This window comes from Drosophila innubila (assembly GCF_004354385.1).
Source record: "Drosophila innubila isolate TH190305 chromosome 3R unlocalized genomic scaffold, UK_Dinn_1.0 2_E_3R, whole genome shotgun sequence".
NCBI classification, from domain to species: Eukaryota; Metazoa; Arthropoda; class Insecta; order Diptera; family Drosophilidae; genus Drosophila; species Drosophila innubila.
The window spans coordinates 3,254,895-3,281,947 of record NW_022995380.1 but is presented as its reverse complement, the minus strand read 5'-3'; the positions used below and the strand labels follow the sequence as shown (position 1 = coordinate 3,281,947).

At 38.3% G+C, this 27,053-nt stretch overlaps 1 protein-coding gene across 1 annotated transcript; it reads left to right on the top strand.

Annotated features, from left to right (window-relative positions):
* Window positions 1-580: 580 nt before the first annotated feature.
* On the top strand, window positions 581-25,253 carry LOC117791814. The gene is made up of 5 exons (XM_034631704.1): window positions 581-1,014; window positions 7,762-8,188; window positions 15,182-15,294; window positions 22,461-22,707; window positions 23,718-25,253. Exons 2-5 carry the CDS (start codon window positions 7,973-7,975, stop codon window positions 25,149-25,151), a joined length of 2,010 nt encoding a protein of 669 aa, XP_034487595.1. The 5' UTR covers window positions 581-1,014; window positions 7,762-7,972; the 3' UTR covers window positions 25,152-25,253.
* The last annotated feature ends 1,800 nt before the right edge of the window (window positions 25,254-27,053 follow it).

Below are 27,053 nucleotides of genomic sequence, written 5' to 3'. Positions count from 1 at the left end.
TTGACAACTTGTCAATTTCAAAAACAGCTTTTTATACCAAGAAATCTGAATGCGTTGGCGTAATTCGATCCACTGCAAAAACAATAACCATCTGACTGTTAAGTTTGAGTTAAACATAAAATATTGCAAACTACTCAGAAAGTTCAAAAGAATTACGTTAAAATATTTGTGTTAAATTCGGCAGCAGAACAGCAACAAACACTCGACGAGCAGCGTTCAAATTCAACTGTTCAGCTTAGAACTGCAATGCTAAAGAGCGTACCTGCAGAGAGCTAGCGAGAGAGAGCGAGTAAATGAGACAGCGCAACGCGTAGGTGGCGTTCATTTACGAAGCAAAATGAATACGAATGTTGCAAGGCAGCAAATGTGTACGAGCGAGCGTGTCTGAACATGCGAGCGCCAGTGCGACTGTATGTGTGTGTGTATGTGTGAGACCGGCAAGCAATAGCAGACAGGCATCGGCAACATCGTCGCTGTCGCTGTCGCCGCCGCTGTCGTCGTCGTCGTCGTCGGTGCTGCGACTGCTGCTGCTGTTGGACTCTCGTTTTGGATTTCAGTTTCAGTTTTTGACTCGCAGTCGCCGCCAACGGACGTGTGCGTCTCGCGTGTAAATCGAATTTCCGAATGAACGAATACGAAACTTTTTTCCAACCGCAAAAAGACTGACGTGAAAAATGTGTGTGAACGAAAATTGAAAATTTTGAAAATTGATTGTGAGTAAAAGCGAATAAATAATACAAATCGCAACAACCAATAGAAATGTGTGTTCAATAAAAACAAAGCGAAAAATCGAATAAAGTAAATATATAAATAAAATATTGTGTCTAAAAACAAAATTCAATAAGCATAATTATACTTAATAATTGGATTTGGCTTAATTAAAAACGGCAGCAAAAGTGTCAAAGCGTATTAAAACAATAGCAACAAAAAACAAAAACTGAAACAGAAAGAGCAGCAAAAACAAAACATCAAATTCGAGTCCTTTATTTTAATTTGGGAGTTTTAAAACAGCGGGTAAGTCTATCTCTCTGGCCCAAGCATCAACGTGGAATATCAAAAGCTGCTGGCTGCCTCCCAAAAACAAAAAAAAATGAAGAGAAATTAAAATGAGCGCAGGGATCTTAAACTTTGTTTGCATTTGCCTTGACAAAAGGAGTGGAAGTGGGAGAGGAACTGAGAGCGGAAGTGAGAGCGGGAGTTGGAGTGGAAGTTGAGTTTTGAGTTTGAGCTGCCTACGAGTGTCAACGGATTAAGCGCGGCTCAAAAGCTGAGCCTGTGGGCGAGAGAAAGAAAGAAAGCAAGCGTCTGCTCATTGAGTGGGTCGGGCAAAGCTTATCAGCAGCTTTAAGTTGCCGCGAGCTGCAGATTATCACTCAAGCTGTGAGACGGCAAATTCACTCTCTCTCTTTCTCTCGCTCGGTCATTTAATCTGTGTTACAGTTAGAAACTGAGGCAATTTGTTTGTAGTTGTTTGTGTAATTCAAATGGAATGCAACATCAAATCAAAGAAATTCAGATCTCATAGAGCTTTTACATGAGTGAAAAATCCAATACAATGGCATTAATAAGAATTTTAAGAATGCGTCATGAGGTGTATAGAAATGCATGAATATGAAAAATAAAATTCGAAGAAACTTAAAAGGCAGGAAATCAAATTCGAATGGATAATCTGGTAATTCTAGGAATGGAAAACTAAATGAAAGTGAATAGATGGGTATTAAAAATATAAAAAAAAAAAAAATTAAATATAAATGTTTTTTAAAACTGCGCCCAAGTGTTTTTTTACAATGGTCAAAAACAAACAAATCATTTGAGAAAGAATAAAGAAGAAGAAGAAGAAGAGTTTGTGTAAAAGACAAACCCATCGTCTTAGATTCTTTTCTTTTTGGTAGAAGTAACAACAAAAACGCCGCCAAAGAGCTTTAATTATAACCAAATAGAAAAAGTTGTAGAAGATGAGGAAAAATACAAAATACCCAGCACTTATGTCATTTACTCACGCACACACACTCGCACACACCTTTGTTTGTCTAGCCAAGCCAGAGTAAGAGAGAGAGAGAGAAAGAGATAGATGTGTATTTGCTGTCACTGACAAAGTGTCAACACTTTTTGTTTTAAGTAAATTTGTTTAAATTATTAGCAAGCTGAGATGCGCAACAAGTGGGGAAAAAGTAAAAGACAAGCTTGCAACATTTGGCGGCAAGTTCATTATATTTACTTATTTTTCTGTGTTATTCTTTGAGTCTCGCACTCTCGTCTTAATCCTTTGGTAAATAAGCCAATGGCTCATAACTCATAAATTTGCGGCAAATAAAATTTATGCTTCAACGACAAGTGGGCACAGATACCGAAACGAGTATCTGCAAGATACGAGATACAAGATACAAGCGCTAAATGAACTGTTAAGCGAGCAGGCCACAGATGCGCATATATATAATAAATAATAACTCAATCTTGTCAGCCTACGCATAAAAAAGACACCATTTACTGGATGTTGTCTGGATTTTGGGATTATCGCTGAAAAAGTTTAAATGTATCTTGTATCTTGTATCTTATGTGTGCTTTAAATTGAACTGTGCGCTTACCTGTCGGCAAATTGAAATTGAATTTTAATTGTCCACACGATCCCAATGGAAACATGACTGTTACACATGTTGACCCTTCTCCTCTGCGCCATTCCTTTCTCTCATGAAAAAAAAGGCTCACAGGATTTCCGTTTGCTGTTTGTTTTCAAATTTATTTCGTTAGTCGCCTGCGGTTGCCCTTTCTCAATTTTCAATTCTACACGCTGCTCCGTCCACTTAATTAGTATGCCAAGTGCGTTGTTTTCCAGCTGAAATATATTTTATAAAAGCATTTTTGTATTGTAGTTGAGACATAAATTTGTAGGCTGGAAAAAGAGTTGAAGTGCGACTCTTAATGGCTTTATTAAAGTCATGGCCGTGGGAATAGAGAAACAAATAGATATAAATAAATTTCTCATTGATTTTTTTATTAAAATATTATTTATTAAAGCTGCTTTGAATAATATGTTCAAAGGAGAAGTGATATTAAAAAATAGATGGATAGACAGTTGACTAGAATCAGTTGTGAATTTCATACAAAATTTAAATAATGTCCAAATATGCTAAGCTCCTTGGAAAACACTCTCTAAGCACCTTATGCAAATAGTCAACACAATATTTACAAAAGAAAAACATAAACAGAACGCAAAGATGTTGAAAGAATACGCAAAAGGAAAAGAAACAAAACGCACGCGAAAATTTGTAACAACAATTTTGAAGAATGAGTGAAAGCAAAAAAAAGAAAAAGAAATAAATGAAAAAAAAGAAGCATAAGGAATAAAAAGTACAAAATCTGAAAACAAAATATTTGTTATACGCTTGTAATTTTGTCGCACGAGGAGTGCAAAGCAAAAGCGAAAGCCGGAAAAAAGGCAGGGGGTGGGGGACGAGAGAGGGGAGTAGGTAAATGCCGTCGTTTTTTTTTTTTTGTATGCTAGAACGAAAACACAAGGGAGAGGAAGATGTAAACGAAACGAAACTTTATCGCAGCCGTCGCAGGACATGCTTACTGTAGTTTCAAGGCTCTCACTCGCACACTCTTTCCATCTCCCTCTCTCTGTCTCTGTTCCCGCTCTTAATGCTGAGTGACATTGATGTGACATGCCCGTCATCTTCTGCCTCAACTTATGCCTTCCACTTCTCCATCTTCTCCCTTTCTGTCGTTGTCGTTGTCGTTTCTGGACAAACAAGAACAACGGCGCTTTGCTTTATTTAAAAGTTTTGCGTAATGTGGCCGCAGGGGGGCGTGACAATGTTAGTAGCCCAAACACCTCGCCCGACTGGACAAGCACAGTAACAGCAACAACAACAAGAACAGAAAAAGAAACAACAGCAACAGCAAATAATAAATGATATGTAAACTAAGGCAAAGTTACTGTACATCTACTATTCAGCTTCTTCTCATTCTTCTTCTGCTCTTCTTTTTTCTACGCAATTTTTTACAAGAGATTTTGATAATTTGTAGCACGCTCTAAGGCGCACGTGCCTGAATATATAACATTTAACAAGCGGAACTTTAAAGCAAGAAGAAAAACAAATATGCTAAGATTAAGCAAAAGCTACAATCTTAAACTAAAATAATGTTTGACGATTTTTATAATATATAACTGAGATTATAATGATAACTGATAAAAACTATTTTTTTCAATGTTTATTAAAATTTACATTTATTATAAAAAAGAAAACGAAAACCAAAACACCAAAATACCAAAAAAAAATCAGTTCTTATCAATTACTTTCATAAAGTTTGAAAAAATAATTATTATTATTGGTAAAACAATAAATTGTAATTAAATCATTAATTTAGATTTCTGAATTTAGGAATTAATTGATCCTTTTCAAGAATAATCTATTCGAGAATAGTAAAGCTGAAATTATCCCATTTATCCAGATGATTTAATTTAGTGATTGATTTTTACTTGTGATCTGATAACGCACCCATATCAGTTACAGTTTACCTACGACCCATTCCTCAGGCACACAGTGCCCAAAACGAATTAAAATTACACGTTCTACGACAGAGGCTGAGTGAGACAGACATATGAGTGGAAAGAGATAGACAGAGATATGTCGAACGAAAGAACATTTATCATTGCAGCTAATAAATGTGTTTCTTTTACCTGCATTGGGTTCTGTGTCGCTTTCTGTCTCTGTCTATGTTTCTGTTTCGGTTTTCTGACCCCGACGTGGTTTGGCTTTCCAATAGCAACGATTGAGTCATTTAAATGCGTGGCAAAAAAAAAAAGGAAAAGGAAAACCCAATATACAACCCCTGGTACATTGTCCAGCTAATTTTGAAATTATGTTCCTTTACCCAATCTCAAAGTATCTAATTCTAAATGCTTTCTTTCGGGAGTATAACAATTCAATTAAATTGTAGACAGCTGTTGTTCTTACATTCTCCTATTCTCTGCCCTCTGTCACAATTGTAAGTATTTCAAGTGCAAAGTCAAAGTTACCAGACGATAAATCAGCCTAGGGAAAGTCAAAGGAAAGTGCCTAGGGAAAGTGGAGAGTGTGAGCCTTGTTGTTCAATCGATAGGGTTAAGCCAAGAGGCATTTTTCATTAATTGGCCTGAAGTGTTTGTTGTCTCTATAAAAAGGATTTCAATTTCTCCATCTCAATCTCAGTCAATCTCTTAGTTCTCTGAGTGCTTCAACTTGAGAGTCGAACGCAGCTGTTGCTGAGATTCTCTCAATCTTATTCTCAACTTTAAGCCAATTATCTAATTGCTTTCATTTCGCTTTGATTCGTTCTTATCACAATGCCAGCTATTGCTAATTGCTGGAGTCACCTCAGCAGTAACTCCGCCTCTTCCTTATGCTCATCTTCATCTTCCTCTCCCTCTCGCTTTCTCTCTCTTTGATTTCCTTGGCGCGTCCATAACATTTCCGCTTTACGCTTGGTCGGACAATCTCCCAGGAGACGTTGAATGCGTCCCAGACTTAATCTCGAAACAAATCGATTTCGTTGTCTCGTCTGTCTCCACTTTTCTCTTTTCTTTCCTGACTCTCATTTCCTTTTCTTTTGCTTACATTCCGTTTGCAACTTGCAAGTTTTTCAACACGATTTATTTCATTATTTTTTGGTACCTTCAGGGATTTTTGGTTTGAGGCTTTTAATGGGCCGCTTGAAAAGCTAATCAGCAAACAGATTCAGATTCAGATTCAGACAATTCAATCGATTTTCAAAAAAATAAAGCTTTAACTTGCGATTGTTGTTGTGGCTTGTTGCAACTCAATGTTGCATTAGTGCTGCAGTATTTGTTGTTGTTGGTTTCTTTTTGTTATTTATTAGTTTGACTTCGTTTCAATTCCATCGCATTCAATTCAATTCAATTTTCTTTACAACATTTCATCTTTGACATGTTTTGTGTGTCTGTCTGTCAGTTTGTCTGTCTGTCTGTCTGTTTGTCGGTTTGTCTGCTGTCATTGTATTTTCGAGTTTCAGTCTCAGTCGCAGTCGCAGTCTCTTTCTTCTGCCCCATGCAACAACAACAATAACAACAACATTGTGTGTCAGATTCGCTTCGTCGTCTTCGTTTTTAATATCTTTTAATCTCCAATGTCAACAGCGGCTTACATTTGATTGCAAGACAACAACAGCAACAACAACAACATCAACAAAAACCACCGATTGTAGTTTTCAAGATCTTATCAGTTGTTTTGCCTCTCTCTCTATCTTTATCTCTCTCTCTCCGTCTCAATCTCCTTTGCTCTTCACTCAGTGCCACACTCTCTGACAACTGTCAGCTCTCTGTGCAGCTAATTAAATGGCCCAACTGGCAACATATGTTGCCGTTGCCTCCTTTTGCCTGCTCCTCCTCTTTCCTCTTGCCTCATTCCTCTTACCCCACGCAGCAACCAATGTCTCCATGCCACACTGCCACATGGTTCTTGATGCCTCTCGGACTGCAGACTGCGGACTCTTGAGTTTTCCCCCGGGCTGTCAAGTAGCTGGTAGACTGAGCTTAAGCCGCTACTTAATCCAGATAGACCAAGGCATTGTTATTTGAGTGGAAACAATTTGGAAACGATTGTCAGTCTTGGCCAGTTATCGATAATAAGACACTTGCGGCCAGCGATAAGATTTATAAGCTGATACTGACTCTGTTATACTTGAAAATTAAATGTTTTATTATATTACCTATAAAGAAATTCATAAAGCTTCTATATTAACATGCCAGCTTTCGATAAAAAAGACACTCGAAGCAATCGAAAAGATTTTAAAATCGAAGCTAGAGTTGAAAATTACTATAGATTCGTATTTATTTTATATTATTTGTAAGATCAAGCAAACTCAAGCTAAGAAATGATTTAGTATAATACAAATTAAAAAGTAAAAGTTATCGATAACTAAAATTAACTACTAGCCAGTTATCGAAAAACTAATTTTAAGTTAGCGGCTATCTTAAATATTATCAATTTAGATAGTTGATAATTATCGATATCGATTAAAATATTACCGATATCAGCGGTAAAATGATTATCCCAAAACCACTTTAACCGATTCCTCAATTATTTTGTCAGCATATGTGTGAAAAATAACAAGAGAACCGCAGCCAAAGGATAACAATAATCATAAAAAATAGGAGAGGAAAACCTTTAACTGCTGAGGGGTTAAAACAATTGCCAATGAGTCGACAGATTTAGGGATACAAAAAAAATAAAGGGAAATGTATATTTAGCTCAACAGTAATAAAATGGAAAGGGATAAAGCAGGACACACGCACACCAACAACAACAATAGCAAGAAAAGCAGCAAACAGCGGTAAAAAGCCAAAGCAAATAAAAATAAATATAGAAAAAAATAGAAACGCATTAAACAAAATCAATAAAAATTAACATGAAGCGTTAACAGAATGGGGAGGGTTGATTCACACTCCCCGTTGGGAGGGTTTTAGGAGATCGTTGCACTGCTTTTAGGGGTGCTAAAGGGAGGGAGTTGGAGAGGGAAAAGTTTTTTTTTTTTGCATGTGCCAAAGGAAGTGTGGCCAGGATCAAACTAGTTACGTGCCTCGCACTACAGTTGTCAGCTAATGAGATAGCACAAAGTTGGCAATGAGAGAGAAGTAAAAGAAAGACGAGTCGGGGAGTAAAGAAAGAAGCATAAAGACGCCGCCAGCAAACAGGACAAAGCCACACATTTCATAATCCCTCGACTAACCAGATAAATTCCCTTTTGATTCCTTTGCAGCGTCCTTGCCGCCGTTGAAGGCTGTCCGGCGAGATGACAGCGATCAGGAAACGCATTTGACACGATCTCACACATATATACCCAAATACACCCATACACACACCAGCACATGCATTCACAATAGCACAATTCACCAAAAAAAAAAAAAAGGAATTTTAGGAAATTCGAACCAAAACCAACCAAAAATCAAATAAGTCAAAACTTGCAACAAATGTGGAAAATGTTGGATACCATGATGGATGCGGATCTCTTGATGTTCGAGTGCGATGAATGCGCCGGTATGCCACTGGCACCACCGCCACAGTTTCTCATACCGCCACCACCGCGACCACCGGCCCTGGCCGAGTACACGGTGGTGCCACAGGACTGCAACGAGGAGCAACTGGCGCAGCAGCAATGGGAGAGCGATGTCTGCCAGGCGATGCCGGTAAGTAGCCAGGGTTGCAACCCTCTCATCTAATGAGCTTGCCACAGCTGTTGCGATATTTCTTGATTTCCTCTAACAAGGTGTCAGAATTTTATGTTGCCTTATTGAATTATTGCATGATTCCATTATGCATGCATAAGAGTATAACAATAATGCGCCCCTTCCCATCTTTTGCTTATTACTGGGGTGGCAGCGCTACAGAGTTACTGGGTTGCCCTGTGGGCGTGTCGTGTACTATGTGTGCTTAAAAGTCGAGTGCCAAACACTTCAACTTGATTGAGGTATTGTTAAGCAAAAATCTGCCGCATTTGACTGAAACAACATTAACAGATGCTGTAAAAAACAACATTACATTAACAGTACAAGTACAACTGTAAACTACCTCTACTTACCATTTACCAGTCAACAGTCAGTTCATAGAATATTACGTATATTTTGATTGGCAATTACCATTTTTTTCGATCTAAATTTTTATTTCCGATCCATTTGTAGTTTACAGAATATTCTGTTAGTAAAAGCGTGCTGCGACATAATATAATAATGTATTGTAACAGAAACTGTTAACAGTACATCTTTTGCTCTTTCTTTTCTTGAGAAATTTAAATTGTAGTTTTTTTTCTTAAAATATAATTTTTTAATTTTTAAATTACTTTGCAGTACTTTTTACCATGAACAAAGCACAAACACAAACTCTTCTCAGTGCCTCTCTCTCTCTCTCTCATCTTCTATCTCTTTCAAATGAATTTAACTTGCACTTACTTTCTGCTAGAAACAGTTTTGAGCTCCACCAACTTTTAAAGCCATTCAAGTTTTGCTTTCAAATTAAAGAAAGTCTACGCCCATTTGGCCACGCCCACACAGGCAACCACAAGGCAACACTTTAAAACTGTTGTTGCGTTTGGAAAAGTCCATGCTGACTGTTGCCAGAGCAACAGCTGTTGCTCTTGTTGGAATTCCTTTCAGCCCAAAAGAAAAAAGGGAAGGCAAATGAAAAATATATAATAAAAAACGTCATCATTATGAGGCTGGCCATAACACCCTGCCTACTGGCCAAGCAACAGCAACAAATTACAATAACAATGAAAAGTTAAGCGTCAGAGCACGAAAAGGACAACCCAAGTAGTTGGCAACAACAACAACTGCAACAGCAACAACCTATAAGGGATAGACGAGTTTCGAGGGGGGATGTTCCCTGGCAACATATGGCATCGTATTCAACCCCCTTCCCCTCCCCCACCCCACCGCTCTGACCCTTAAAGATTGTCAGCGGTTACACGAAAAACTGTTACAAATTATTTGTTGTTGAAAAACTAAAGAGCTAGAAAAGTGGAAGACCAAGTGAACTGTAACCCGGCACTCGGTCTAATCTCTCGTCTGTTTGTTTAGGCAATGAGAAAATGGAAGAAAAAAACTCAAGAATACAAGATCAAATTCCACATCAACACTCTGCGATTGATAACCATATGAGACTCACGTGCCCAAAATATAAAAATATAACAAAAAATAAAAGAAATCATGATTCCTCTTTAATATTTTTGGGGAGACAACGTCAGCTCCAACACGGCGGAAAACTCGAGTGTTTTCCACTTAATTGTCGACATTTATGTAACAGAAAATGGAAATTTCAATAAATAAGAGAAAAAACTCTATGTTGTGCTGTGTGTGGTCCCAGATAACGATAGATCTTTGGTCTATGGTGTGTGTGGGCACTTGAAACTGTCACTATATCTCACTTACTCACTCTTTGTTTTGTTTTTCTTTCTCCCTCTTTCTATTACAATCTATTATTGCTTAGTTAAATTATGCTGACAAATCAAATGTTTAAGCATCAGTGTTAAATTATTTCCCACATTTTCCATAATCTGTGCTCTAGTTATCGTCTATCGCTTATCGTATATCGAAATGCAATTTCATGCTTCCACTAACAGCCATTGAGGTAAATTCGTTGAAATCTGTGCGAAGCAGCTTAAATTCAATTGCCATCAGCATCAATTTAATGGATTAGCGTTAAAAAATGCCAAAAACTCAAGTCAATACGTGGAGCAAAAAAAAGAGGGGAAAGCAAGAGGAAGAGAGGGAAAGAGCGGAGAATTGTCGTGTGCGTGTGTGTGAAATTCTCTCATCAAATTGATAAGTTTAACGGGAATTGTGCCAATTTGGCAGAGCAACATGTGTGTGTGTGTGTGCGAGCGTAATTGTCAACTGTTGAAGAAAGTTATACATGCCAGACACTTAGACACCCTGTAACACTTGAAAAGCTTATAGCTGACTTGAAATCAAATGATCACAAATGGAAAATTTTCATATTTGCTTTAAATTCCAAAAACAGTTGCACACAATAGTTTTCTTGTTACTTATTTTAAGAACGAAAGAGTTTTTGCGACAAACACTTAAAATCAATGGGAAAACAATAGTTAGGATTAAAGATATTTAAAACACGATAAAGTTAAAAGAACCTAGCTTCTATACCGTGATAGATTTTAAAAGTTACATAGGATTCATACTTAAATTGGTTAGTCTAGTAAGCCCCATTGCAGAGCTAAATTGCGAGGATATACAAATCTTTAAAGTCAAACGGAAGTGGCAGCATCACGCAAAGGATTCGACTGAGACATGCACATACATGTCCACATACATATATATATACATTTATTGGGAAGAGGAAGAACGAGGACGACGCGTCAAACATGCGAAATTAAATTTGGAGCGCGTCGCGAATTTCCCCTCTCCCCCCTATACCAAAGCAGCAACAACAACTTGACAAGCAATGCAAGAAAATATAGGAAATATAAAAAAGGAAGAAGAAGGATCAGAAGCAGCAACAGACGCACACTGATTGTAAAAGGGGCGTGGCAGCCAAATAATCCTTTCTGATTTTCTTCAGCTTTTCGCTTTTCATGTTGTTATTTTTTGGGTCTTGTGCAAAAATATTTCAAGTTGCTGAGAGAAATCGCTTTAAATAAGCACAGAGTTAAACAGTACTAAGAAAGAGGAATGTAAGAAGAGGATTATGGGCAGAGCGGGGCAGAGAGGGAGGGGGAGGCCAAATGGCTTGACATTGATATCAAATGTCGTGCGAATGCTCGCAAATCGCATTGTCTAAGGAATGTTGCATAGTTTTGTAGTCTGCTTTTGGGCGCAAGCATCATGATGATGATGACGATGAAGGAGAAACAAGAAGAGAATAAGGTTCTTGATGTTGTTTACAGTTGACACAGAGCAGACACAGCTGCAGACAGGGCAAACACACATACACACACACACCCACACACAGTTGAGTGAGAAGATGAAATGAAAAATCGTCTGAAAATTTGCAGTGACAATAACAAAATTGAATTTATATTTACTCAGAATATATAGGAATTTCTTTTAGAGAAGAAAAACTAATCTGTACTTTTATCATTCACTCTCTGTATATTAATATACAAATATGTATGATAATATAACTTGTAATAATGATCCTTAAATAGATTCTTTAGTAAATACAAATTTATTTAAATGAAAAGTTAGTTTCAACATTTTTACACGAATTTCACGCAACTTTTCCTGTCTAAAGTTACCTGTAAAAAAGAGATGGACATAAATGGAAAGAAAGAGAGTGAAAAACGAATCGAATGCATCTCAATCACAAGTTGTTTCCAAACAATTGCACTGTCAAGTGGTTACAAAACTGCGTCAAGTTGCCAACATAAACACGGGCTGTAAAACACCCCACGTGGTGGAAATAGGGTTGCGGCAGGAAGTACAGTTGATATGCACGTGCTTTGAAATCGAAGTTGGGTAACACTGGCTTTCGGTTAGTGTTGAAAAAGGCGTTGCACACATGTACAATGCGGCCTGTAGAAAAGTTTTCGCCATGTTATCAACGTGCTCAGCAGTCGTTGTTGTTGTTGCTGTTGCTGGCTGCAAGTGGCACGTGCTTTGTTGCAAGCCTCCAACACTTGCAATTGTTTTTCATAGAGAATGGAGAGGAATGGAGAGTTGCAAAGTTTTGCGTTTTTCATCAGGCAAAATGAAAATGAAAATGAAAATAAAAATGCGTTGTGCGAAAAGTTGTTAACTTGAAGTTGTAAGCTAGAATCAGGTGTACAACTTTGCTTGGCAACAGCAACATTTTGACAACTGAATTTAATGACTTGGCAACCCTATTTGTTGAGCTTCCTCATCTTCATCTTTAAAGCTGTGAAAAGTGGGTCACATTTCACTTAATGGCCTACTCGGAAATGTTCTTTATACAATCACATTGCCCTTGGGCCTCAACGAGATTTTTCATGATTGCAAAGTTTTTGTGGCAACTCTGTTAATCTCCATTCTTTTAATGCTCTAAACTTTCTACCATCATTTCTTATATACTCGTTATTTCCATTCAAATTCACATACCCATTCACATTTTCCTTTACATATCCGGCTAATGTCTTGTGGCTTAATTATTTTAACGCCCAAGTTGGCAGCAACGTTGCTGCTGTTTACTTTTGCCTATTTGCCTTTACATAAATCGTTCAAACTGTTATCGTTATCTCCGGCCAGTGTTTGCCCCTCAACTCGCATTATAAATTTATGATTGCGGCTACCTAGACTTAAGTTGACTCTACTCAACTGGATGGAAACCCTTCAATCATTTTCCTACTGGAAAAAAGCGCGCTTATCTAAGCAAACAGAGTACAGTTGTTGTCGTTGTTGTCGTTGTTATCAATAAGAAGCACAACTCTTTATAGTTCGTTCTGTGTTTGACTTTGTATCTGAAAACTCGGCTAATCCCCAGTTGCAGCTGACGGCGGCAGTTGCAAGTCCCTCACTTCCTCACTCCTCTCTCCTTGGGCTACTCAGGCAGCTCATTTGTTTGCCTCGAAATGAGCATTACAAATACTTACAATATGTATGTAGGTAACATGCCCTGCTCCCTATTTATATAGATTTATCGATTATCAACGCACACAACGCTGCCTGCGGAAAAAATGTGAGTGAAAGGTGGAGAAAAAAAGAAACTGAAACAGAATAAGACAAAAGAAATTGTTTTCTTTATTTCTTTAGACTTTTTGGGAAATCTAATGTCGCAACGTGTAGGTGAGCTACAATCGAGCATATGGGAAATGAGAGCAGTTTTATTTATTTGTATAATTAAAAAATAAAAGCATTTATTCAAAATTTAAGGCAATTATGAATTTAATATTAAGCTGTTTTAATTATTTATTTATTTAAATTTAGGCAATTAAATTACGTATCTAAAAAATTAAGATAACAAAAAATTTAAATTAATCGTGAACCCGGATAAAAAATATTCAAAATTGGCAAGTTTACAATAAAGTTTAATATCTGACATTTAGATAAGAATAAAGTAATAATAAAAATAAATTTAAAATATAAAGTAAATATTAAATGCGATTATACTTTATCGTAATATATTTTGAATATTTTTCCAATACGAAATTTATGCTCAACTGCTTAACACTCGGAGAATTGTAAATCGCTTAGTTCGAAGGGCATTCGACAAGTGTGTAAAAAGGCAGCTTCCGTAACTTGATGGCAACTCTGCCCCTGCCACCACTTTACAACACTGCCACAATGCGACGGCAAAGCTCATTAATCAATTTGATTACACGCAATGAGAGCTTTGAGACTTTTGACTCTCCCCACAAAGCAATGCAACACTTGTCCGCTCTCCGTCTCTTCCGCTTCTCCCCTCTTCCTCTCGCATAATTGTTTAATTTATTGTTATTTATTTGTTTGACTCAGTTTCGTCGATTTGTCTGTAAATGGTTTTCAAAACAATTTTTCCAAAATACCAAAATAATAATTTCTTTAATATTATATGATAAGCGCTGGGAAGAGATGCAATGGAGGGAGGGGAAAGGGGCAGCTACCAGTTGCCCCCTTTCACAATAGTTTAAACAATTTTGCCATGAGGCAACGGCTGCTGTCAATATTTTTATAGCTTATCTCGCTTTTGGATGCATTGAAATTGGGAGCGGGATTATGTTTTGTTTTCCCTCTCCACCTCTCCACATTGATCGCTTGCTCCCTTTTTTTTGTTTGTTTACACTCATATATGTGGCACATGAAATGATTAATTTGTAGAGTGACATCGCTTCCGCATTGAAAACTGTGGCAACGCTGTTGAAAGTGCAAATAAATCAACGAACGAAGAAAATTCGAAAACTATTTGTAAATAAATTAGTGTATGCACAAAATGCATTACAAATTAAACTCTGGCCTACATTTAAATGCCTCTGTGTGTGTGTGTGTGTGTACACACTGGCTCACAAGCCTCAGCTCAGTTGTGCACACACTGGCTGGCGAAATTATTTGCACAGCTGTCAAAGCTTGACCTCAATTCTGTTGAGCGTAGCTTTTGTCTCTTTCTCTCTCTCTCACTAAAATATTTTTCAATGCTTTTTGACTGATTTATGATGCGTATCTGATTGTCTCTGTATGCGTGTGTCTGTGTGCTTATCTCTTTGCATTTGTGTTGGTGCAATGACAGGTGCATGCAACTTTGCATCACTTTTGTTTTTCATACACAGATCAGAAAAACTTTTTGACCACTTTGCACACTAAAAATTGGAAAAACAAAGGAAAAACATTATTTAATGAATAGAAAAATCCGAAATGTTTATCTTTGACAGACTGCAGATTGAATTTGATAACTGTAAGCCAAGTTCTGTGCAGTAAATACTTATCAAAATGTTTTCCCTTAATTTCAATGATTGCCAAAAGAAATTTCCCATCTCTCCCGCTGCAACAATCTCAGAAATGCTGTAGAAAAAAAGGTTAACAGCCGCGTTCTCTTTTGTTTGCATTTCGTTAGGCATATTTACCAAAATGTTGTTGTTTTTGTTGTTGCCTTTTTGTTTGTTTGTTGGTATGCAAAATGGCTTTGTGTTTGAGTTGCTTCGTGATTTGCATCGTCTTGAACTTTTTACTTTTACTTTTCACTCAACGCAAAGTAACCTCAACTCATCACACTCTCCCTCTCTCTCTCTCTCTCTCTTACAGATTCTGGATGCCAGCCTTTACAGCAGCCAATCACTGGCCACATCAGCCATGATTGCGGTTTTCTCACTGCTGCTGGTGCTCATTGTGCTCATATCTTCACTCTTTGTCTGGAAGTAAGTACAAATACATTTACATATTATATAATTAACATAGCTGCATACACTGAAAAAAAGACCAACTTAAAGAATCAAGTACATTGATCTTAAATATTTTGTTTTTAAAATAAGATCACTTTATGACCAAAAAAATCAAAGTTCTTAATATAAGAATAAAAAACTTAGACTGGGTAGAGTCTCCGCTTCAGTTCAAAGCAAGCGCGGTTTCGAGTCGCACTCTTTTTAAGGAAAAACATAGAAATAGAAAATTTAGAAAAGTACCAAGCCAGCCAATAATAAAAAAAATTAAAATTAAGAACTTGTTCTTATTTGAAGTGTTCATAAAACAAGGGTGTGTTTTTTAATTTTAAGAATTGTATGTTTTTGATGCATTCCTTAAACCAATACTCCAAGTTTTAAGGCCAATATCTTGATTTAGAACATTTTTTTTTATCAGTGTAAGCTTGGTGTATGCAGAGAGCATGTAAGAGCACAGCTTAAACTCTTTCAAAACGATCTCAGACTCAATTACAAACACAAGTACAGCCCACACACATTGTAATTTTATCACTCTTCCTCTTCTCCTTTCTCCTCCTGTCTTCTCATCTCTCAGTGTCTGGTTTGGTCTTGTCTTGGCTGTTTGTTGCGGTTGTGGCCCCTTCTGGGCAACTTTTACAATTGCAGGCAATGCAACATGTTGCACAGTCTTTACTTTCTGATTTATGCCAAACTAAACAATGGGGCGTAACTTTTCACTGCCATAGGAGATAGACAGAGACAGAGATACAGATAGATTCCCAGCTGGCGATAAGACCAACAACTGCTTTAATTATGTGTCGGCATAGTTAAAATAATAATAATAATAATAATAACAATAAAGCTTGCTTTAAATAACTATTGCGCTGTAATTTACACAAATTCATAAACCGGAAATGTGTTGGGTCATCCAAAAATTTGGCGCCATATGAAAAAAGCGAATAAACGTTATAAACTATGCATGTGTATATGCATGTAACTGTAAAAACCCATTTGCCAAAGTTACAAAAACAAACAAGTAAACAAACAACAACAACAACAGCAACAAAAGCAGCAAATAAAATGGCGACCAAACGAAAATTAATGTAGTCTACTTTTAAGCGCTGACCTATATCCGTATGAGTGTGTGTGTGTGTGTGTGCGCGCTCTTAAAACCAAAACTAAATTAAATTGAAATTTTAAATACACATGGCTGACAAAAAAAAACGTGAGAAATGGCCACACACACACATGCACCCTTACGAATGCAAACACAGTTACATCAACTTTTTGGCAGCACAAAAAAATAAAACAATTTACTTTCCACAAAATGAGGGAAAAAGAAAACCACTCAGATTGTAAACCAAATGAAATCTGCAGCGGAAATAACCGCAGCAAAAGCAAACGCAAGGCGAGCAAGGAAAAAAGAGAACAAAAAAAAAACAGAAAAAGTGAAGTAAAACCAAACACAAACAACTCAGTGCACGTTCCGCTGCTTGAGTGTAGTTTGCATGTGTGTGAGTAGTGAGAGAGCAGCAAAAGAATTGTGCATGCACAGCAAACGGTCGACATTAAAGAGAGCGCAAGCTGTTGAGCGGGCAAGAGTGTGAGCGGATGAGCGGATGAGCAGGCAGGCAGCCTCTCACCTCTCTCTGAACGTGTGTGTGTGCGTGTGTGTGTTTATTCATTTTAATGGCTTAAGCAAATCTCTCTTTGCATATGAATTAAAAGCTAAACATTTATTTGATTTTATGAATGTGCGCAAGCAGTTTAAGAGTCCGTTTACCTTAAGTGACTTTATCGTTGCTGAACATAAGATATTCATATAGTCTCTCTTAAAGCTGCGCTCTTTTGTCCAAGTTCACCCACAGCCTCTTGAGCTTGTTTCTTCTCTCATTAACATCAACAAGTGTTGAAGTAACATGTTACAGTAAAGTAGAAGAGAGAGGGAGTTAGAGCATCGATTTGGTGTAACGCCCAAAAACGGAGAATATTCATAGCATATAGGCAGGAAAGCGGTGGAAGGGGGGTATTTCTGAGCAGTTGCCACAAGCGATTTTCATACATATTCATTAAAGTTTACTGACCGCACGAACGCACAGTCCGACGATGGGCGCTTGGGAGGCAGGGGGCGTGGCAGGGAAACATAGAAGCCACAAATGTTGTTGTTGTTGCTTTTGTGCTTCATCATTTCTGAGGTTATGGCCATGACCAGAGCACACACACACGAGCATCTTTATTACACACACACACACATACAGATAGCCGAAGTTGCTGCTGCTTTAAGTGTTGCCCCAAAAACTTGCCCCATTTGCTATCTGCATGTGCGTGTTTCCCACTCCATGTGTGTGTGTGTGTGTGTGTGTAAATGACTATGAATGTCCAGCGCAAAAAAGGAAGAAGCACAGGACAAAATAGAAGCAGACTAACAACAACAGCAACAACAACAACAACTTGATGCTAGCGCCATTTTTGTGGCATTTATGATGTGGCACATTATTTTTGCCTTTATGGGTCCAACAACACACACACACACGCAGCCAAATAAATATGAATATAAATAAATATGTATGGGTATTCGTGTGTGGCTGTGTGTGTGTGTTATCGTGTTGCGTGTGCGTCACACAAAAACCTATAAATAAAATACAAAATAATTTTATTTATATTTATTTTCTTTTTTTTTTTGCAACAAATAAAATAATCATATTGTCAACACATTAAATCTAAAGTTGTTTAATAAACATAAGCAAGTTTTTTCGATATGTTCTGCACAAATTGCTTAAAGGTATATTTAGGGAAATTTTTAAAACGATTTTTCTGTGATAAATGTTTTTTTAATGCTGCACAATTTTTTGCAATTTTATTGTTTGTTTTTATTTTTAACTGTTTTATAACCATAAAGCGCATTTATTATGAGTTGTAATTACCTTAATTATTTTAATAAACTGTTGAAATTTTTCCCATACTCCTTGCAATTTTTTGTTGCAAATGTTTGCACATTGAACTTTATTAATTGCATTAAATATGTGGTATGCAACATGTGGCGTGTGTTGCATGTGCGGCTTGAATCTGAAGCGCTTGTCATGTAAATTGTTAACATTGTCGCCAGTTAATAATATTTAAATAAATATGCGCAATTTTATGCAAATAATTGCGAAATGATAAATCAAGTTGAAATGCAAACGCTTAAAGTTCTCACTCTCTCGCTCTTGCTCTCGCTCTTTGTCTCTTTCTATTTTTATATATTAAAGTTAAGAGTCTCTGTACGAGCTCATGCATATTAAATGGGTACCAGCCCTGGCAACCCTGGTAACCACAAAAGTTATGGCTGTGTGTATGTGTGTGTGTGTGCGTGTGTGTTGCCATTAATGTTGACTGCTAAATAAATAAAATCAATTTCACCTGCCTGCAATTTCATTTGCCTTCGCACACACATATGACAACAGTCTGAGGGGGATGGCTTAGGAGTAAGGGTAGTATGGGGAGGGGCACTCCCTGAAGTATGCAATAACAATCACAATTTGTGCTTATCATGTCTTTCCTCTTTCCACTTATTGTTGTTGCCTTGGCAATTTTTAATCAAGTGTAGAGCTCCAAATACCAAAATCATTTCATAAACAAAAAGGAGAAAAGAAGAAAACTTTCTTTCCTTTACCTTTAGCATTGCTTGGGCTTTGCGGCCATATGCTCAGTTGTAGTTCTTAATTTAAGGTTGAAAACTTTTAATTGTTTAATTGCAACACTCGTGGCAGCCGCAAATTTTCTGTGGTCAATCAGCTGCAGTACAAATAAGGTTAAAGCCACAGACATGTCTTAGACAAGCAGTTGCCAAATACACTTTGACTGCAATTGAAACGCATTTCATCCCATTTTCGAGTCCCTTTCCCTTTGCTTTCCTTTTCTTTCTCTATATCATTTCCATATCAAAAAAAAAACAACAGTCTTTGTAGCTAAATTTTCTCACTACATTGGAGTTTTTTACGTGCCTGCGACGTGCAACCCTCCAAAGCGTATGCCACCAGCCAAGTTTTACCGAGTTCATAAATAAAAGATTCTCTTGCATATAAGAAGATGAGAACTCCCCAACAGAATCTGAATGCGAAACTTGCTCTTGCAACAATCGGATTGTTGCCTCAGCTACTTTTTATTGTAAATTGCTTATGCCACAAGGAAACCCTTGCTCTCTTGATCTTGCCCCAAAGGTATGGCTCCCCCTCCCTTCCACACCCCTCTGCCCTCTTCTCACCACCAACCCTCGGGCATAAAAATACTTTACTTTCTTGAGTTTCTTTGCTTTTGGACTGGCAAATTGTACGACACTCCAGGGACGCTGCGTCCATTCCTATAGCTGGCCATAATGCTTAGAAATCAAACAAGGCGCTTAAGGGGTTAAAACACACACACACACACAAACACACAGACACATAAATACACACGCATAGATGTGTACATTAAATCTGCACGCGTTGCTTTCATTTTTACGCCTCGTAAGTGAAATGAAATGAAATAAGTTAAAGTCAAAGAGAATGGGATTGCGATAGAGAGAGGAAGAGGGAGGGGAGGAAGAGGGATAAACATTCTACTTTTTTCGTATTTTCATTTTTTTTGCTTGCTCTTGCCTCTGTGTGTCATCTTGTGGCATGCCACATTATTTAATTTACTTATAAGAATATTTTACAACGCAGCACGCTTGACAGTCTTCTCTACCCTTCTCTCTCTTTCTCTAGCTCTCTCTGTGTCGACTAAGCCAAGTAAACAAGCATTCAGCCAGCTGACTTCACTGACTCAGACACCGACTCTTAACCTCAGCACACTCACACACACACACACTCACACACTCTGTCTGTGTGTGTTGTCATTATGCTCTCACTGCGAAGGCATGACATTGACTTAAGCTACAACTTGACAGGCTTTTGTAGACTAAATCTCTGCATAGAGCATAAGCAACATTTCATGTTCTCTTCGCTTTATATTCGTAAACGAAACAACAAGCAGTCAATGAAATGTAATGAACGAAAGAGTCAGAGAGAAAGTGAGCAAGCGAAAGTAGTTTCATTTTAGTTATATGAATTCCTCTTTGTACCATGTTCGTTAACGTTTCAACAATCTTGTAACTGCAGATCAAATCATTTTTAATAGAGTGAAGGAGAGAGAGAGAGATTTGTTTAAGTTTAAGTTTGTACGCTATTCGTTAAAATTTCAACGGTTCGTCAACTGCAAAACCTATTTTATTTTCGCTTAACACGTTATTCGTCAACGTATCAACGATTTCTACTCTCTTAAGCTTTTACTTACTCTCTCTGTCAAATTGTTTGCTATTCTGTTTTGTGCGGCATTCGCAAACGTTATTTTTACTTCAAAGTGCATTCAAATGTCGTTGTTCTTTTCTGAAATATGTATTATCGCTGTCTGTAAGTAGGCTAGCATTTTTAATATGTGTATGTATGATGCCCCTGCCCCATTTACGCAATCAGATGCGCTCCGACAGTTAGCTTTCGCTTTTTTCAGTGCAGAGAAAGAGGAAATGGGAAGGGGAAGGAGGGGAGGATTGAGAAGAGGACTTTGGGCCTGGCCTGGCATTGCATGCGAGTTTTTACGAGCGACTTCCGTTTGACATCGCAACATGTTTACCTACAAGACATTACAAGGCTGACAGCCCCTTCTCTCCCTCTCTCTCTTCCTCTTCTCTTTCGACCTCTCTCTGCCCCTGGGGCATGCTACGTGGCGTCAATTTAATTTCACATTTTTCATTATGCTTATGCTGGGAACTGAAGGAACTTGCAACTGAGGAACTGAACACTGAGAGTTTCCCATATGGAGTGTGCTCTACGAGGCATCTTTAGGGCCATGTTCTTGTTGTTGCTGCTGTTGTAGCTGTTGTCTTTGCCATGGGCAACACTTAATTATGTTCATTATTTTCATGGCACGCGGTTGCCCCCAACTCCATTTTCATCTCCATCCCCATCTACATTTTCATCGAGCTGTTGTCATTTTGACATCCTTCCTTCTACTTTTACTTGTCGTTGTCCTTGTCCTTGTGCTTGTGCTTGTGCCTGACTCCCTTTCGGCTTCTTTCTCTTCCCTCTCCGCCTTTATTTGCTGCTTATTTAAATTGAATTTTATGTGGCGCACTTTCAGGCGCTTTTTGTTGTTTTTGCTTCTTTTCCCGAATTTTTTATTAATCAACTGAAGCTTTGCTTTTGTTTTTGCTTCGGCTGTTTACCTGTTTGGGCCAGCTTGGCATTTATCTTGGCTAGCCACGCCCACGCCACGCCCTCGCTCCATTTTGCAGCCATTACAAATCGATTTATCTTACGAAAGCATCCTCAGCTGACCGAAAACTTATGGCTCTATTAAGTTGGCAATGCTTTTTGAACAACGTCATGAATGTCAAGCTCATTCTCAACATCATCATCTTTATTTGAAAAGGCATCTCTTCCTCTTGCTCCCTTTACTTAAGTCTGCCTTTAAGCTGCTTTCACAATTAAAGTCTCTACTTGTCTCTCTCTTTTTTTTTGCCTTTGGTAAACTGCTGTTCTCTTATTTATGAGACTCATTTAATTTCTTACTCTCTCTCTCTCTCTCTTTCACTTCTTGGTGTCTGCTTTTAAGCGTCTTCATGCCTGTGCTTTGGCTGTTACATCAGAGCTTTAAGCTGCTTAATGGCAGATCTCTTTAGAGACACAAGCTTAAGCACGTCTGACTCCAAGAGCTTTTGTGTATCTTTGTATCTCAAACAGTCTTAAAAAATACTTTTTACATATTTGTCGCTTTCTTTCCACTATGTATTTATTTTATATTTATTTTGTCCTTCAGTTTCAGCAGCTTTTAAAATAAACTCATCTTTATTTAAACTCATTTCTTAATTTGGTGTTTGCATAATTTTCAATTAAATTTTATCTCAGCAAAGCTTTAAGCTAAGCAGCTTTAAAGCTAAAGTAATCTCTCTCTTGAGTGTTACTCAACCGAATTCGAAACAATTCTAGCTTTCCTCTTAGCAGTTCTTTAATCGGTTTTAAATTAAACTCTCTCTCAAGTATTACACAATTTACTTATAAACAAATTAAACTTTGTTTTAATCAGAGCTTTAAGCTGCCTTAATTTAATCCCTCTCTCTCGCTCAAGCTAAAGCAATTCTAACTCTTTTTTTCTCTCTCTTTCCGTTGCAGAAATAAACGAAAGGTACAAAATCTGCTGCCCTGCAAGACGCCAACCCGTGGGGCACTCAGTGGGGCAATGCCACTGGGGGGAGGTGGCACGCATGGTCATGCCATGTACGAGGATCCCGATGCACATTTGGGTCATCATCGACCGCTCGTAATGCGGCATCATCAATATCAACATCAGCATCATCATCATCAGCTGCAGCATTCGCATCATCATCATCATCATTATCAGCAGCATCCACATGCTGAGGTTAGTATTGTTATGCTCTTTTCTCTCCCTCTCTTTTAGCACTCGCTTTATGTCCTGCTTTTTGTTTGTAAGTCTGTTTAATTGTCGTGCAGGAGGAAGTTTTGTGAGTTGTCGTTGCTTTTGAGTTTAGTTTTCAAGTAATGCGAGAGGCAGCGTCAACATTTCGACAATTCCTGTCAAAACATTGCACTGTCTGTCATTGTCAACTTGTCAGACACACACACACACACACACTCGCACACACTCTCACATCGATTGAACAATTGAATTGTCAAAAATATATGTGTGTAAAATGAGACCGCATTTCCTTAGTGGCTTTTTTATCCTTTTTATGCGCTTGACTCATTCATTGATGTCCCTATTGCTTTATTCTGCATGAACTCCTCCTCCCCACTCCTCCTCAAGCACACACATACACTCCAGTTCATATTTATATGTATATTCATATGATATCTGGCTGCCTTTCGGCTTAATTCGTGCGTCTTTTGTGCCATTTTTACGACTCTGACGCCTTTGGGGATTCGGGAAGCGAGAACGTGTTTTGTCTTCCTTCTTCATCTTGTTCTCCTTTGTATTGTGCTCCTTCTCCATTTCTTGGGCGTTTGTCCTTGTGCTTTTTTTATTCGCCGTTTTCATATTTCTTGATGCCGCTTTATGGTCCATTTTATTTGGTTTACCCTCTCTCTCTCATCGCCCCTATCTTTCTGTCTCTTTCCTGTGGTAAGTGCGTGTTTATTTTATTGTCTGATAAACAGCTCCTTCAGGCAATGGCCAAGTCTGCAAATCCTTGACTTAAATCTGCTCAATGTCGTATTTGCCAATTATTGGATTTCTTCAATCTTACTCCCCACTTTCTCTCTCTCTCTCTCTCTATCTCCTGTGTCCCTTTCTCTTTTTTATCTTTTAAGTATATTTATTTCGTCCTTTCACTCTGTATGTATCGTTGCCAGCAATTGTTATTACTTGACAACATCAACTAACTCTTTCCTCTCTCATTCTCTCTCTTACAGCTGTTGCAGGGCAAGAGCATCCACTATCCCAGCGGTTATCCGATGACGCGTTCCCCTCCGTTCCTGGTGAGCTCCTCGCCCGGCCCGGATCCCTATCGTTCCAATGACAATGTCTACGAGGAGTTGGGACCTGGACGCGTTGATTCGGATGGGGAATCGGAGCCGCCGCTGCATTCCGATGATGATTTTGCCGAGGATGAATTGTCGCTGCCAGGCGAGTGCAGTTTCCACAAGGATGCAAATGCCGCAGGGCAACAGCAGACAGTGGGCGTGGCAGCAACGGCAACGCCTTATCACGAGCGACCTGCCGGCAGCAATGGGGCAGCAGCAGCAGCAGTGGCAGGTTCTATGGTAGCTGCCACAGCTGGTGTACAGTTGCCACCGCAGGAGCGGCACAGTGTGCTCAGCTCCGGCTCCTCCACAGGCCAGGATGCATCAACAGCGAGTGCATCCACGTCGAGTAACAACAATAACAATAACAATATCAATAACAGCAATGAACTTGCAACTGTTAGTAATCCCAGCCAGCTGCGACGCACGCCGCGCAGTCGCCAGCAGCAGCAGCATCGGATGCAGGATGAGCTAAACAACAGCAGCTCGACGACGGCGGAGATTGCTGATCTGGCGCCACTCTACGACAATCGCAGCAACATGATGTCCCTCGGCTATATGGCACGCTCGACGGCGCCGCAGTTCTACAATACGCTGGAGCACGAGGTGGAGCGAAGGAATCGCATCAATGCACAGCTGAGTCAGGCGCCAGTTGCTCCACTGTCCACCATTTACAGGGAACGCATCAGGTATCCCACTGTGCAACAGTATGCACCCAATAGCGCCAATGGCCTAATGGCCGCCACAATGAGGGCAAGGACTCAACCACGTCTGCTGGATCGTCGCCTGGCGTCGCATCAACATCAACATCAGCATCAGCATCAACATCATCGCATCCATGCGGCACCGTTGACTACGGAGCCGGCTTATGGCTATGCGGAGCCAATGTATAATGCCAACTATTATTATGAGAGTGCTGGGAATGCTGGGGGATCAGCGCGTCCTTATGCCTCCACCATGCTGCCCACATCCGCATCGGACTATCGACAACCCTATGGCGACTCGAGCTTTGGCTCCGACTCCGGTTACAGTCATCATACGCCAGCCAGTTCCATTGGACGACAGGATTACGATCTGGCTGAGCCACAACTGCAACTGCATCACGCCAAGCCGAGTAAATTGAGCACAGCTTTGAGCTTTGGCTGGCATAGGGGTAGAAAAGCTCCTGCAACTGTTGTTATTGCCCCCGGTAGTAATGAGGCAACCAGTCCCAACAACAACACCAGCAACAGCAGCAACAGCAACGTCTGCTCGACAGTCACCTCATCACAGCTGGAGAATAATAATCCAGCGACATCCAGCATATCCAGTCAGCCAGCGTAGATCCAAAGGTATCTAGAAATTCCTAGAAATTCCGACTTGATCCTGTAAATGTATATAATTAACTGTGTACAGTTGTAGTTTTAATATCGATAGAGTATTGTGTAATGTGTAAGTGTAGTACAACTCTCTCTCTCTCTGCTGCGTGTACATCGTAAAAGCAATAGATCTATGGATTCTTAGGCTTACGAATTAGCCCTCCTTTTTATCCAATAGGGTTGCCATAAGTTTTCGCTTTTGTATTAAGCGAAAAGTCAGCATAATTTAAGTGTACTCGTATAACTTCTAGAAAGCAAAGAACTTATAGCGCCTAAGTGTTTTTCCAATGTGATTGCCAAATTCTACAATATAATATATATATAAAAAAACACCTAATTTATAACGTACATTATTAAGAAAATGAAGAAGATCTTTTTATCCTAACTGTAAATGATGATTTGATGATGTCATTTGAATTGATTTTTAACCTTTGTTTGTTATTTTAGTTTTTAAGCAAAAAGCAAAACACGAAAAACGAACAAGAAAAATATATACCAAAACATTAAAAAAAAAAATTGGCTTTATTTTACTTATTTAAGTTTGAATTTTATTTTTATTTCAGAAATTTTCAGTTTTTTGGAATTTGTTGAGGCAATTTCAACTATCGTCCCACTGTTCGGCCGCAGTTGACGAACTCAACGAAAGTTTTTATTTCACTCAATTTGTTGCATACTTTTAAGCGCAACGTTTGAAACGTATGAACAAAAAGTGTTGCATACTTTTAGGATGCAGCATAAATTAAAAAGTAAACTTGACAAACTGTTAATTAATGTTAATATTACCTTTGATTTTTACATTCGCTTAACATTTGTTTGTACCTGCTTTAATTTACTACTTTCAGCTAAGAAACTGCATTTAACAAAGCCTTTGTCGCGTGAAAGGTTCTCATAAGACTGTTTAAAAATACATTTAAAATAACGTATTTTACTTATTGTCATAACAATAAATTGTATAAAGAACTATTATAATTAACAAAACTCGCTAAAATAACTAGCTAATAATGCTTGTAAACTATGTGAAACTAAACACCCATTAGGTATATCGAGTGAACCTTTTTAGAATTCCCCTAAAAGTAAAAATAATAAAGTGAAGGGGTTCCAATTGTTAATGGACCCCTTTTGAAAGAAACACTTGCTAGGTTGTATCAAAACTGTAAATAGCATGCGAATAGAACCCGATTTTCCATCAAGTAATACCCTGTAAAACAAAATGAAACTTCCATTTAGACTAGGAACGAGCTGTACGATGCGAATGTTAAATTTTCAAATATGAGCACAATGCAATGTATCCTATAATTAGTAGTACTTAGATACGTACTTATAACTAGACCTTGAGCCGTATACTGCTGTACATACCAGTATAGTCGATAACTAACCAATAACCGATAAGCGTTAACCGTTACGCGTAGCATAGCAAACATTTTCCATTGTCCATCCCATCAGCCAGAGTAATATGCTTTAGAGACAAGTTCATGTTGTTGTGATTTTTTGAATATACCCATAAATGTAGTAGTCGTACATACCCCATACGGATATCCTTCAGAACAGAACTTGAGATATTGAAAATTATGCAGAAGCACAATCATTGAATGAGTGACAAACGATCAGCCAGACAACCCTTAACATACGAGTAATCTATACATAACCTAATTCATTAAGCGAAAACTTTAGAATAATTGTATATTAATTTTTATTTTCATTATAATTTGTATATAGTTTCCGCTTTAACTATCCCAATTTTTTAGGTTCTCATTTTGAATATTACATATCAATTTTGGGAGGCATTTATGTACGTGTAAAATAGCACACCTGGTTTCCGATACTATCAATATCAGTACAAAAGTTTTAATCCCTAAAGTTTAAACTA

What these genes read in the sequence shown, in the direction of transcription:
- LOC117791814 (XM_034631704.1), top strand. Translation starts at nt 7,973, where the DNA reads ATGTGGAAAATGTTGGATACCATGATGGATGCGGATCTCTTGATGTTC. An exon ending in ATGTCTGCCAGGCGATGCCG is followed by an intron (nt 8,189 to 15,181) that starts GTAAGTAGCCAG and finishes TCTCTCTTACAG; the next exon opens with ATTCTGGATGCCAGCCTTTA. An exon ending in AGCAGCATCCACATGCTGAG is followed by an intron (nt 22,708 to 23,717) that starts GTTAGTATTGTT and finishes TCTCTCTTACAG; the next exon opens with CTGTTGCAGGGCAAGAGCAT.